Source organism: Gopherus evgoodei, unplaced genomic scaffold, assembly GCF_007399415.2.
Source record: "Gopherus evgoodei ecotype Sinaloan lineage unplaced genomic scaffold, rGopEvg1_v1.p scaffold_159_arrow_ctg1, whole genome shotgun sequence".
NCBI classification, from domain to species: domain Eukaryota; kingdom Metazoa; phylum Chordata; order Testudines; family Testudinidae; genus Gopherus; species Gopherus evgoodei.
In genome coordinates, this window is record NW_022059822.1 from 41,036 (window position 1) to 54,008 (window position 12,973).

The window sequence follows — 12,973 nt, forward strand, 5'->3', positions numbered from 1 at the left end:
ACAGCATGGGGGGTTAAGGGTACAGGCACACACACAGCATTGGGGGTTAAGGGTACAGGCGCACACACGGTGGGGGGTTAAGGGTACAGGCGCACACAGCATGGGAGAGTTAGGGAAACAGACACACACATTGTGGGGAGGGGTTAAGGGTACAGGCACACACACAGCGTGGGGGGTTAAGGGTACAGGCGCACACATGGTGGGGGGTTAAGGGTACAGGCGCGCACACAGCGTGTGAGGGGGTTAAGGGTACAGGTGCACACACGGTGGGGGGTTAAGGGTACAGGTGCACACACAGCATGTGAGGAGGTTAAGGGTACAGGTGCACACAGCATGCAGGGTTAAGGGTACAGGCGCACACAGCATGGGGGATTAATGGTACAGGTGCACACACATGAGGGGGAGTTAAAGGTACAGGTGCACACACACGGGGGGTGGGCATTAAGGGTACAGGCGCGCACAGCATGGGGGGGAGTTAAGGGTACAGGCGCACACACAGGGGGAGAGTTAAGGATACAGGACGCACACACATGAGGGGGAGTTAAAGGTACAGGTGCACACACACGGGGGGTGGGCGTTAAGGGTACAGGCGCACACACACATGGGACTCGCTAAGGGGGAAGCCGTGCCCTCACGGGCACATGTGGATTTTTGAAGGGCGGAGAAGGTCACCGTCGATGGGCCGGGGCCATGGGACGTACCACGGAACCTGGGACTTGCTCGTGCCCCTCTTGCTGCAGCCAGGCCCTGACGGGGGGGGGGGAAGGGGGGGCCCTCGTGGGGGGGGCTCCCACTGGCTGCTCTTTTGGTCCCTTCTGGCCTTCTCTCTGGGGAGGAGCCGGAGGGCTTGGGGGGCTGTACAGGTGGGAGCAGGGAGGGAGGCGTAGGAACCCCGGGGCCTGGCTGCCCCCCCCAGCCACCTGCAGCTTCGCAAGGAAAGTTCACAGCTAGTTGTCAAAACGGTGCCCATGGATTTGCATACATGCAAATAAGACTATTAAAAATGTTGCATAAGAGGAGTTGAAAGAAAGGACGGGGGCTGAGACCCGCCCCCCCAAAGCCCTCGAACCTCCCTCCTGCCCCCCAGCTAGTCCCCAGACCGCGCCCCATAGCCCGCGAGGGGGAGGGGCTGGACTCCATCTCCCACAAGCCCTTGCGGCCAGACTCCATTTCCCAGTATGCACCGCGCCCCGCCCCAAAGTTCCCCCCCCCCCGCCCCGCCCCGCCCCGCCTGGTCGCCACGTCGAGGCAGCGAGCGGCGGCCGCGCTGGACCAGGCGGCAGGTGAGCGGGAGTCGTCGCCATGGCAACCCGGGAGGGAGCAGCCCCGCAGCCCCCCCAGCTGCAGCTCCCGGGGGGGCGGGTGCCTGGTTTCACGTCCTGCCCCCCCTCTCCGCAGCCCCCGGGCGCTGAGCACCATGGCCGGGAAAGGCGGCTCGGACCTTCCCTTCCCCCCGCCCGCCGAGCAGGAGCCTGCGGGACCCCTCGGCACGAAGTAGGGAGCTGCGGGGGGATGGGGGCGGGGCGGGGGCACAGTAGGGGGCTCTGTGGGGCAGGGAGCGGGGCGGGGGCCCAGTAGGGGGCGCTGCGGGGCAGGGGCCGAGCAGGGTGGGGGCACAGTAGGGGGCGCTCTGGGGAAGGGAGCGGGGCGGGGGCACAGTAGGGGCGCTGTGGGGTGGGGGCACAGTAGGGGGCTCTGTGGGGCAGGGGGCAGGGCAGGGGCACAGTAGGGGGCGCTGCGGGGCAGGGAGCGGGGCGGGGGCCCAGTAGGGGGCGCTGCGGGGCAGGGGCCGAGCAGGGTGGGGGCACAGTAGGGGGCGCTCTGGGGAAGGGAGCGGGGCGGGGGCACAGTAGGGGGCGCTGTGGGGTGGGGGCACAGTAGGGGGCTCTGTGGGGCAGGGGGCAGGGCAGGGGCACAGTAGGGGGCTCTGTGGGGCAGGGGGCGGGGCAGGGGCACAGTAGGGGGCGCTGCGGGGCAGGGAGCGGGGCGGGGGCGGGGGCCCAGTAGGGGGCGCTGCGGGGCAGGGGCCGAGCAGGGCGGGGGCACAGTAGGGGGCGCTCTGGGGAAGGGAGCGGGGCGGGGGCACAGTAGGGGGCGCTGTGGGGTGGGGGCACAGTAGGGGGCTCTGTGGGGCAGGGGGCAGGGCAGGGGCACAGTAGGGGGCTCTGTGGGGCAGGGGGCGGGGCAGGGGCACAGTAGGGGGCGCTGCGGGGCAGGGAGCGGGGCGGGGGCACAGTAGGGGCGCTGTGGGGTGGGGGCACAGTAGGGGGCTCTGTGGGGCAGGGGGCGGGGCAGGGGCACAGTAGAGGGCGCTGCGGGGCAGGGAGCGGGGTGGGGGCACAATAGGGGGTGCTGCGGGGCGGGGCACAGTAGGGGGCACTGTGGGGCAGGGAGCAGGCCGGGGGTGCTGTGGGGCAAGGAGCGGGGTGGGGGCACAGTAGGGGGCGCTGTGGGGCAGGGAGCAGGCCGGGGGTGCTGTGGGGCAAGGAGCGGGGCGGGGGCACAGTAGGGGGCGCTGTGGGGCAGGGAGCGGGGCGGGGGCGCTGTGGGGCAGGGCAGGGGCACAGTAGGGGGCGCTGCGGGACAGGGAGCGGGGTGGGGGCACAATAGGGGGTGCTGCGGGGCGGGGCACAGTAGGGGGCGCTGTGGGGCAGGGAGCAGGCTGGGGGTGCTGTGGGGCAAGGAGCGGGGTGGGGGCACAGTAGGGGGCTCTGTGGGGCAGGGGGCAGGGCAGGGGCACAGTAGAGGGCGCTGCGGGGCAGGGAGCGGGGTGGGGGCACAATAGGGGGTGCTGCGGGGCGGGGCACAGTAGGGGGCACTGTGGGGCAGGGATCAATGTGGGGGGCCAGTGGGTGTGCCGGGGGGGCGCTGCGGCTCAGAGGTGCCCCATCTCTCGGCCCCCCAGGATCTCCATCCCAGCCCTGCTGCCCCAGGGCCCCGCCAAGAAGTGGCTGGAGGAGCGTCGGGCCGCCCTGCGCCCGTGGGGCAGCTTTGCTGACCAGCGCCGGTTCGGGAAGCCCCGGAACTTCGGGGAGCTGTGCCAGCGCCTGGCGCGCAACGTGGAGTATTTCCAGAGCAACTACGTCTGCGTCTTCCTGGGGCTCATCCTCTACTGCCTGTGAGCCGGGGCAGGCGGAGGGGGGCCCAGGGGCTGGTGGACGGGGACCCAGGGGGTGGGGCAGGTTGGCGTGGGTCCAGGGGGGAGCTTCGGAGCTGGGGAGCCTTGGAATAGGCTGGTTCTGCAAAGGCTGTGGGGGAGGGGTGTGAAACAGGGGAACATATGTAAGCCAAGGGGGGCAGAGTATGGAGGGTATGGCCCCCCCAACCCTCTGCCATTCCCCCTCCCAGGATCACCTCCCCCCTGCTCCTAGTGGCACTGGCCGTCTTCTTTGGGGCCTGTTACCTCATCTACCTGCGAACCCAGCAGTCCCGGCTCGTGCTGTTCGGTGAGTGGGGGCCCAGGGCCCATCCCCTTCAGGGGATGCGGGGGCCTAGCTGGCTTGCGGGGGGCACAAGGGACTGGCTGGCTTGGGGGCAGGAGCAGGATGCAGGGCCCATCCCCTCCAGGGGGTGCTGGGGGCTGGCTGGCTCGGGTGGGGTCTGGGCTCCCCTCATCCCCCTGTTCTCTCTCTCTCTGGCGTGCCCAGGCCAGGAGCTCAGCATGGCTCACCTGTGCGGACTGGCCGGGAGGCGGGCTTGGGGCGCTGGCTGGCTTGGGCAGGTGCAGGGGGCTGTCTGTCTCGGGCGGGGGCGGGTCTGGGCTCCCCTCACACACCTCCATTCTCTGGCTGGGGGAGCAGGCGTGGGGGGCTGGTGTTGTACAGACAAAACTACACAGGATCTTTTCAGGGGCAAGACAAAGATGCCACATTTATTAAGATAACAATTTGATTTATGACCAATAAGTAATATGACATGAATCCGATGAAGGTATTCACCCAGGAAAGCTCCTGCTCCAAACGTCTGTTAGTCTCTAAGGTGCCCCAGGACTCTGCTGCTTTTACAGATCCAGACTAACACGGCGACCCCTCTGATACTTGACTAATATCTGCACACACGCACACACAGATGTTGGCAGCAGAACGTTACCCCTTCAGGTCTCCCATCTCACCCATCCTTTCTGGAGGCTTTAGTCTGAATCCAGAGTCTATAGGTCTTGCTGTCTCACTGCCTCTGGGTTTGGATTGATCACCCGTCAATTGCAGGCGACTGGCAGCCTGGGACCTGGCTTTGATCTTCCTTCTGTTGCACCTGGACTCTGCCCGGTTTGCACAAAGGAAGGTTGGAGGAAGCTTTTACAAAATGGAGTGAGTGTTTGAAAATGGGGTTTGAATTCCAGGATGGCAAACAGTGAACAGGAATTACAATGCAGGCAAGTGTAGTGACTGGTGAACAGAAGTTACAACACTGAAACAGGCCAAGGCTCAGCGATTTAAGCAGGAATTGGATTGACAGTGAAACTTACAAAGGCAGGTGTCAGAGGGGTAGCCCTGTTAGTCTGGATCTGTAGCAGCAGCGAAGAGTCCTGGGGCACCTTAGAGACTAACGGACATTTTGGAGCAGGAGCTGTGGTGGGTGAATCCCTGCATCCGACGAAGTGACCATTCACCCACCACAGCTCCTGCTCCAATACGTCTGCTAGTCTCTAAGGTGCCCCAGGACTCTCTGCTGCTTTTACAAAGGCAGCTGACTGAACAGCTCTGGCTTTTAACAAGCATCTTCATTGTCAATTAGCCAGTTCTTGGGGTAATCGGTTTTATGAATGAACGTTGTTTCATTCATAAAACTTTACTTATGAATTTACATTAATAAAGTACAGGAATAAAGAACAATTAAAAACAATTTCATTCATCAGTTCTACATTGTCCCCCTTTTGACCCTTCAATCCAGGGGTATTGAATGGGTCATACTTTATGTAATTGTTTTAAGGCAGAACCAACATAACAGTTAGGATTACTAATAGGACTATGTTGGGATGAAAAATGATATGGGCTGCTCCTACAACACTCTGCCCCTTGATCTATGATTATTACAGTTGTTGTCATTGTAGGGCACAGGTGATCTGTTGCAAACAAACCAAACAATTATAACCAGGTGAATATAACTAAACCTATTACAATGGACTAAACACCAGATATAACCTACACAGAAATGCAAACAATGATAGTTCTAATAATTGGGAATACAGTAAAACCATCCCCATTACAAACATTGGGTACATTGACAAATAAACTGAGGCCCAGGTTTGATGCTGCAATAGCCATCAAACAATAGAAGTTACTGAGGTCAGGACCTTCTTAAGCACACACAACAAATAAGATTTTTTAGCAGGACCACAGTTGTCATGCAAGGTTAAGCTGATTTGGACTTAAATTAACATTTAGTTGCTAAAATGTGGCAGAATCCCTTATTTTTAACAGTTGTTCTTAAGAGGTTTCTGGGGACCTGAAAGATGAGGCCCTACAACCATGGGCCAAGGTCTTACAGATTATGGGGGCCCAAGAACTCCCCATTCAGGGCTTGCAGAAGGACAACCAGGGAGCACAGAGGAAAGTGTGGAATTAAGAATACAAGCAAATGTAACTAACAATACAAATGTATCAATAACAAAAGGACTATTAGAGAACCTAACCAAAATAAACCTGATGCACTGGGGACCAAAGTCTTCTGGACATAAGTGGTGATTGATAAGTTGGGTGGACATGGGGGAAGTAGAGAGCAGAAAAGACATTTGCCGTCTAGTGTAGTAACCCCTCTCTTTCTGGACCCAGTGCCAGCACAGGACACCACTAGAGACAGACACAGAACGGGCAACACAGAACACTGAACACAGACGTTGTCGCGACACTATAACCATGGGATTTTATAACTCTTCAGCTGGTACCAGCTCTCCTGAGGTTCTGGTTCAGAGCCTGAAAGATAGAAGCTTAGAAATATATTTGCACAGTGCTCCAACATGGCAGACCCTGCTCCGTCTCTGCCACAGTGTGTTCGGTACTCAGGACTGCACAAATGCTAATTAAGTGGTTCATTTCTTTGAGTTTAAATTTTTTTTATTTTAAAATTCCCAGCCACTTTGCCATGGCCTGGAGGTCTGAGGCAGAAGCAGGCACTGTTGTTACTGTTGGCCCTGGGAGGAGGAATCTACCTTCTTCCCACTCTCCAGAGGGGTCCCAAAAATTTCCCCCTTTTGGGGTCTCAGATGTTCCTCCTTTTGATGTTACTGCTGCTGTAAGATGTGAGGGTGCTGTTTTAACTCTCTGTAGCCAACATTAAGGGCATTTAACTGGGTTTGGGTACTACATACATTTTTATTTCTCTGCTTTTGCAGCAGAGGCTTGTAAATCTTGGTGCAGTTTTTCATTTTTACATTTAGCCAATTGAAGGAATACCTCATTACAGGTTTTCCAGAGAGGCCAAACTGCGGCTGCTTCCTTTTTCATTGGAGTTGAGGGTTTATATATTAATAAGTACCTTGCCAATTTTTTTTAAGGATATCTTTAGACAGTGTTTTCTTAAACATTTTTTCCAACAGTTGTGATTAACAACCAACCACAACAAAACCAAATTGATAAATATTAAGCACTATAAGCCCTAATTCCTAAAGAAGCAGCTTACAACTTCTGAAAGAGCAATTTTCCCTTTTTTTAATTCCTGAAGGAGCAAGTTCACCCTCTCTGGGCCAGAGGGGGAGAGACTAACCTCCCTCTGTATCACCCGGCTTCCTACCACCGAGGGTTCATACAGCAGCTATACAAATCCTTCCCAGGATCAGAGCGAGAAGCACTACGTTCTCCTCTTTAGCTCAGTCTTGCTACGGCTGAGGGTGTCTGCACCTAGGATTTTTCAGTGTGGAGCGAGGATGTCTAAGTCCTCCTCCGGTTGCCCGACCTTACTACAACCGGGGGTATACCCACCTCCAATTATTTCCCCCCAGCAGTCCGGGGTGGAGAGAGGGATGCTAAACCTCTCCCGTTCCTCAGCCCTGCTACGACTGAGGGTGTCTATACCTCTTAATCATCACAATTCTCAGTGCCTAGTATTTTCCTGTTTGAACAAGATTCAAACCTAAACTCTTATTTCTTTCAGAGTTTGTGGTTAGTTAACTGAAAGTTACAGTCTTTTCCCTATAGCGCCAGGCTCACTAAAGCTGACGGAGTGCACACCAGTTTTTATAATAACGGTGGATTCTATGCTTGCTCTCCCTTTGCATTCTCCACCAATAACGTTGTACAGACAAAACTACACGGGATCTGTTCAGGGGGCGAGACAAAGATGCCACATTTATTATGAGAACAATCTGATTTATGACCAATAACTAATATCTTAATCTTTACACACACACACACACACACACACACACAAAAGTGTGGGGCTGGCTGGCTTGGGGGAGGTCTGGGCTCCCCTCACCTCCCATTCTCTCTCTCTCTGGCGCGGCCAGGCCAGGAGCCCAGCACGGCTCACCAGTTCAGACTGGCGGGGGGTGGGCTCGGGGGGCTGGCTGGCTTGGGGGGCTGGTGGGGGGCTGGCTGGCTCAGGGGACGGGGACGGGCTGTCGGGGAGCTGGCTGACTGGCTGGGGGGGGCTGGGCTCCCCTCACCCCTTGTTCTCTCTCTCTCTCTCTCTCTCTGGCGCGGCCAGGCCGGGAGCTCGGCACGGCTCACCAGTATGGACTGGCCGGGGGCGTCTCCTTCCCCTTCTTCTGGCTGGCAGGGGCCGGATCCGCCGTCTTCTGGGTGCTGGGTGAGCAACCCCTGACCCGGAGTGTAACCCAAGCCCCCGTCAGCTGCTGCCTGGGGGGGCTTGTCCATGGGCCCTTAGGGCGCAGAACCTGCTGAAGAGCTCAGTGTGGGGGAGGGGAAATACCCCCCCATCTATGCCTGCCCCACCCCCCATGGGCTGTTCCTCTCCTGTCACTCGGGGTCAGTGGGGGAAGGTTGGGGGGCAGATTGACAGGGGTGAGCGGTGCAACAGGGGCAGGGGGATTTGGGGGCAGCTGGTGGGGAGGGGAGGGGCTATGGAACTGGGGTGCAGAGGGGGAGGGGCTGAGGGCCTGAGATGCAACAGCAGGAGGAGCAGGGCTGGAAATCGGGGCCATGTATGGGGTGCACTGGAGGGAAGGCAGAATTGGGGGCAGCGGGGGAGGGGAGGGGAGGGGAGCTGGGGGCAGCAGGGGTCTATGGGGTACAGCTGGGGAGGGGAGGGGAGCTGAGGGCAGCAGGGGAGGGGAGGGGAAGGGAGCTGGGGGCAATGGCGGTCCATGGGATGCAGCAGGCGAGAGGCGGAGCTGGGGGCAGCGGGGGAGGGGAGCTGGGGGCAGAGGGGATCTATGGGGTGCAGCGGCAGAGGGGAGGCAAGTTGGGGACAGTGGGGGTGCAGTGAGGGGGAGGGGGGCAGCTGGGGGCAGCGGGGGAGGGGAAGGGAGCTGGGGGCAGCAGGGGCCTATGGGGTACAGCTGGGGAGGGGAGGGGAGCTGGGCGCAGCGGGGGAGGGGAGCTGGGGGCAGAGGGGATCTATGGGGTGCAGCGGCAGAGGGGAGGCAAGTTGGGGATAGTGGGGGTGCAGTGAGGGGGAGGGGGAGTTGGGGGCAGCGGGGGAGGGGAGGCGGAGTTGGGAGCAGCGGGGGAGGGGAGGGCAGCTGGGGATAGCGGGGGAGGGGAGGTGGAGTTGGGGGCAGCGGGGGAGGGGAGGTGAAGTTGGGGATAGCGGGGGAGGGGAGGGCAGCTGGGGATAGCGGGGGAGGGGAGGTGGAGTTGGGGGCAGCGGGGGAGGGGAGGGCAGCTGGGGGTAGCGGGGGAGGGGAGGTGGACTTGGGGGCAGTGGGGGAGGGGAGGGCAGCTGGTGGTAGCGGGGGAGGTGGAGTTGGGGGCAGCGGGGGAGGGGAGGTGGAGTTGGGGGCAGCGGGGGGACAGTGTCGCTGTCTCTCTGATCCCCCCACCTCTCTGTCGCCCCCCGCAGGTGCCACCCTGGTGGTGATCGGCTCCCACGCTGCCTTCCATGAGCTGGAGTCGGGGGAGGCTGATGAGCTGCAGATGGAGCCCGTGTGATGGGGGTGCAGGGACCCCCCGGCAGCACCCCCTAGGGGGCAGGGACCCCCCACAAGCCCACCCTTCTGGCTGCACCCCCTGGGGTTCTGGGGCCTCCTCCCAGCCCCCCTTCTGGCAGGACCCCCTGGGGGGGCAGGGATCCCCCAGATCATGGTCACTCTTTGCTGCCATTTCTACCAGCCTCTCAGACACCTTCTCCCGGCTCCCTCCACCTTCTCGACTTCCCACCTGATGCCCCCAGCCCCCCAATCACCCCCATGTCCCCCATTGCAGGGGTCCTGCTCCGGACCAGGGTTCTCCATTTCCTCTCACTGTTGAGTTGACCCTGGGCTTCCCACGCTGGCCGGGCTGGGGTCCCCCCATGCCCCCCCAGGAGTGACGCTGTATCTGTGTCTTTCCCCATTAAAGGCCGTGTTCAGGAGTGGAGCTGGCTGCCGTGTGGGGCTGGGAGCAGGGCAAAGGGGTCCCCCTGCACCCTCCTCCAGTGCCCCAAGAGACTTGTCCCTCCCTTGGCATGGGGGCCCCTGTGGACCCCCCCGAATTGTCTTCAGAGCCATGTGCAAACCCCGGCGGGGGCTGTGGGGCCTGGGGACTGGACGGAAGGGGCTGGGGGCAGCTGGGGGGCACGACAGGTTCCCTGGGTACAGTCTGTGTCCCCTTCATTCCCCAGCCTGAGGTGCCTGTTACCCTGCTGGCCCGCAGCCCCCCCCACTACACACATTGGGCCCCTGAGCCCCACGCCCGCCTTGCCGCCAGCGGGACACTCGCAAATTCACAGCCCCAGCCTATCCCCAGGGATCAAGGGGAGTTGGGCCCCCAAAGTGCCGACCTGGGTGTGCAGTGCAGCGAGTTCTGCGCAGGGCCAGGAGGCTGCACCCAGCGTGGGCCCCCGAGGCCGGGATCAGAATTGGGGGTGACCAGGTGATTCCCAGGAGATTCAGATGAGGAAGGGCCCCGGGGGGGTTCCTGACATGACAGGATCTGTTCCAAGGTCAGTGAACTGCAGAGAGTGAGTCGTGGAAATGGCAGAAAGGGATTGTCGGTATTTGTCCGATTGTGTTGCTGGCTGGAGTCGGGGGATGACAGCTGGAGTTGGGGGGTGACAGTCGCTGGCTGGAGTTGGGGGGTGACGGTTGGAGTTGGGGGGTGACGGTGGCTGGAGTTGGGGGGTGACAGTCACTGAGATGAGAGCTGGTATCTCAGCCATAGGACACTCGGTGGCTTGAGTCTCCCTGGGGCCAGGAGGCATTTGGCCCAGCTCCCCCCCCCAAGCCTGTCCCTCACACGGGAGAAGGGGGTTACTATGAGACCGAGAAGGGGGACAAGGAAGTGGTTGAAGGGGGGACGACAGCGCGTCACCCCAAAGGGGAACTGCCAGGCTGGGGAGTCGCTAGCGGAGCCCCTCCCGGCTCCCTCTTGGGACCAGCCGTATTTACCGGGTTCATTACGGCCCTTGGCCCACGGGGGGGTTTGCGGCTGGCACAGGGTGGGGAGGCATTGGCAGGGCGGGGGAGGACCGGAATATCCCACCCGCTGATCTGGGCGACCCTGTAAACTGAAGTCACAGAGGCGGATGGGATTTAACGTGCCAAGCGCCAGGTCCCGCATCCAGGGCCTAACGAGCCTGTTTTGATGTGTGCGGGGGCCGTGCCCGTCGGAGGGACCGAGGAGGAGACGCACCCGGTGTATTGGCTGATCGCAGGCTGGCTGAGCCGTCAGCGGGATGCAGCCCTGGGGTGCCCAGGTGAGGGGCTTCCAGGGGAGACAGGAGGCATTAGTGCAAGGCTGGGGGGAGACCTCGTGGAATAGTGGGGGCTGTTCTGGGCTCCCTTGTGTAGGAAGGTGAATTCAGCCTGGGCCGGGGCAGAGAAGGGCGACAGGGAAAACCCACCTTGTGACAGGAGCTGCAAAGGGCTTGGCTCGTCCGGCTGCCCAGCCACAGGCTGCGGGGAGCCCGGGGCTCTGCGGGGAGCCCGGCGGAGGGATAAACGCCAGGCAGGGGCCAGAGCCGCTTCAGTTCAGCGCCAGGGTGGCCCCCAGAACAAAGGGAGACGAACTGGCCAGCGGCAAGTGCCACCCTGAGATGAGGGGAGGTTCGACCCAGCGGAGCAGTGGGGGGAAAACACCGACCTGGCCTCACTCTGTGTGTGTGGGGGGGGGATAGGGACAGGGAGAGGGGACGGCGGCCGACCAGCAATGGTGCACGGCCCTTTGCCGACTCCTGTAGCAACCCCCCCATGGCTGGGGATGGACACAAGCTGGGGGGCTCTGAGGTACCCCAGCGAATTCTTTCCCCGGGGTCTGCCTGGTGGGTCTCACCCCCACGCGCAGGGGCTGACTGGTCACCAGACTCAGGGGCAGGAATTCTCCACCGGGGCAGATTGGCAGAGACCCGGGGATGGGGTGTCACCTCCTCTGCACTGGGGCCTGGGTCACTGGCTGGTTGAACTCGTGTCCGTGGGGGAGTCCCTGTCACGTGAGTCTGTGACCCGCGACTTGGGGCCATCGGGGACTCAGCCGCAGCTCGGGAGGGGGGTGTTCTGGGCCCTGCGAGCTACCAGGGGTCAGACGAGACGACCACGCTGGGCCCACCTGACGTCAGGGGCATCTCTGAGACCAACTCGACGTGACAATTATAAAGGGGGGGGCCAATGTTCAGGTCCCTTTCTCTGCTCCGCCAGGAATTCGACCCGGCTCTGCTCAGAGATTTCTAAGCTGCCAAAACCCAAGAGTTTCCAGGTGCCAAGTTCTGCCTCCCCCCGGTCCTGCTGGCAGGGCAGGCCCGGACTTTGCCCCCCCATATGCAGCCCCCCCAATATAGACTGGTTTGTGGGCAGTGATTTTGGGGCATTGCAGCAGCGGCACCAGGCAGTTGGGGCAGAGCCCTGACAGGAGCTGGCAGCAGGTGCCAGGCTGGGGGCACCCCGCAGCTTGGCCTGGTGGCTGCTGCCCCCCACACTGTGTACCAGGGGTTCCCTGCACCTCTCGCTCTGCCTGCCCCCATGGCAGCAGGGGGCACCCAGCCAGGCACCCAGCAGGAGCCAGAGCCCCGGGCGCTGACAGGGATGAGGGGGACGTGTGGGGTTCAGACTGGGTCAGACCCCAACGTGCTGCTCTCAGCTGGGCCCTGAACGTGGCCCCTGGCTGGGCTCCCCACACCACGCGCCGTTCCTGGGGCCAGGCCCTGGTCAGAGCCTCATGCTGCCCCCATCAGAACGGGGCCTTGAATCCTGCTCCCCCCCCCGAGTGGCCCAGGGCGAGGGGGGCTCCATTCCCCATGTGTGGGTGCCAGAGTGTGACCCCCAGCGAGGGGGCTCTGGGGACTCTGCTGCAGGGCTCAGTGGGCCCCCAGCAGCCCCTGGGATCACTGGCCAAGCACTGCAGAGAGCCCCCTGCCCCACTCACCCCATGGGAGGATTTGGGGGGGTGCTGGCTCCGGCCCCTTGGAGGGCATGGACCCCTCCCCCACACAGCTCCACTGGGGCAGCCCTGGTCTGAGCTGGGGCGCCTAGGGCAGCACCTCCCTCCCCGCTCTGTTAAGGGCAGTCAGTGGGGTGGGGGGCTGGGAGCCCGGACGCCTGGGTTCTATCCCAGCACTGGGGGTGTAGGCGGGGGGGGGGAGCTGCAGCCTCGGTCTCAGGCTTCCCCAGGCCCTGCCCAACAACGTCAGTAACAGTCATCCTCTGTCGCCATGGCAACAGACAGCCACTGGTTGCCATAACAATGACCCCCCCAGGCACCTGACCCTGGCTCCCAGTTCCTGAGCTGGGGGAAGCTGGGAGGAGCCGGGGGGGGCGCATCATGCAGTGACTGACACCCCCCACCCCGCTCAGTCTTTTGGCCTGGCCGGCTCCAGCCTCCCATTCCCCCATTCCCGGGGGGGGGGCCAGGAATTGCCGGCGCCGGCTCCACCCTGTCCAGTGGCA

The 12,973-nt window shown here is 61.7% G+C and overlaps 1 protein-coding gene across 1 annotated transcript; it reads left to right on the top strand.

Moving 5' to 3' along the window:
• The first annotated feature begins 1,222 nt into the window (after window positions 1–1,222).
• RABAC1 (Rab acceptor 1) lies at window positions 1,223–9,473 on the top strand. The gene is made up of 6 exons (XM_030542858.1): window positions 1,223–1,283; window positions 1,399–1,494; window positions 2,906–3,118; window positions 3,349–3,446; window positions 7,642–7,743; window positions 8,959–9,473. Exons 2-6 carry the CDS (start codon window positions 1,418–1,420, stop codon window positions 9,045–9,047), a joined length of 579 nt encoding a protein of 192 aa, XP_030398718.1. The 5' UTR covers window positions 1,223–1,283; window positions 1,399–1,417; the 3' UTR covers window positions 9,048–9,473.
• The last annotated feature ends 3,500 nt before the right edge of the window (window positions 9,474–12,973 follow it).

Bases quoted from the DNA above. Each gene is read 5' to 3' on its own strand.
- RABAC1 (XM_030542858.1), top strand. From the start codon at position 1,418: ATGGCCGGGAAAGGCGGCTCGGACCTTCCCTTCCCCCCGCCCGCCGAG. The intron at 1,495-2,905 runs GTAGGGAGCTGC...TCGGCCCCCCAG, and splicing joins GCGGGACCCCTCGGCACGAA to GATCTCCATCCCAGCCCTGC. The intron at 3,447-7,641 runs GTGAGTGGGGGC...TGGCGCGGCCAG, and splicing joins GTCCCGGCTCGTGCTGTTCG to GCCGGGAGCTCGGCACGGCT.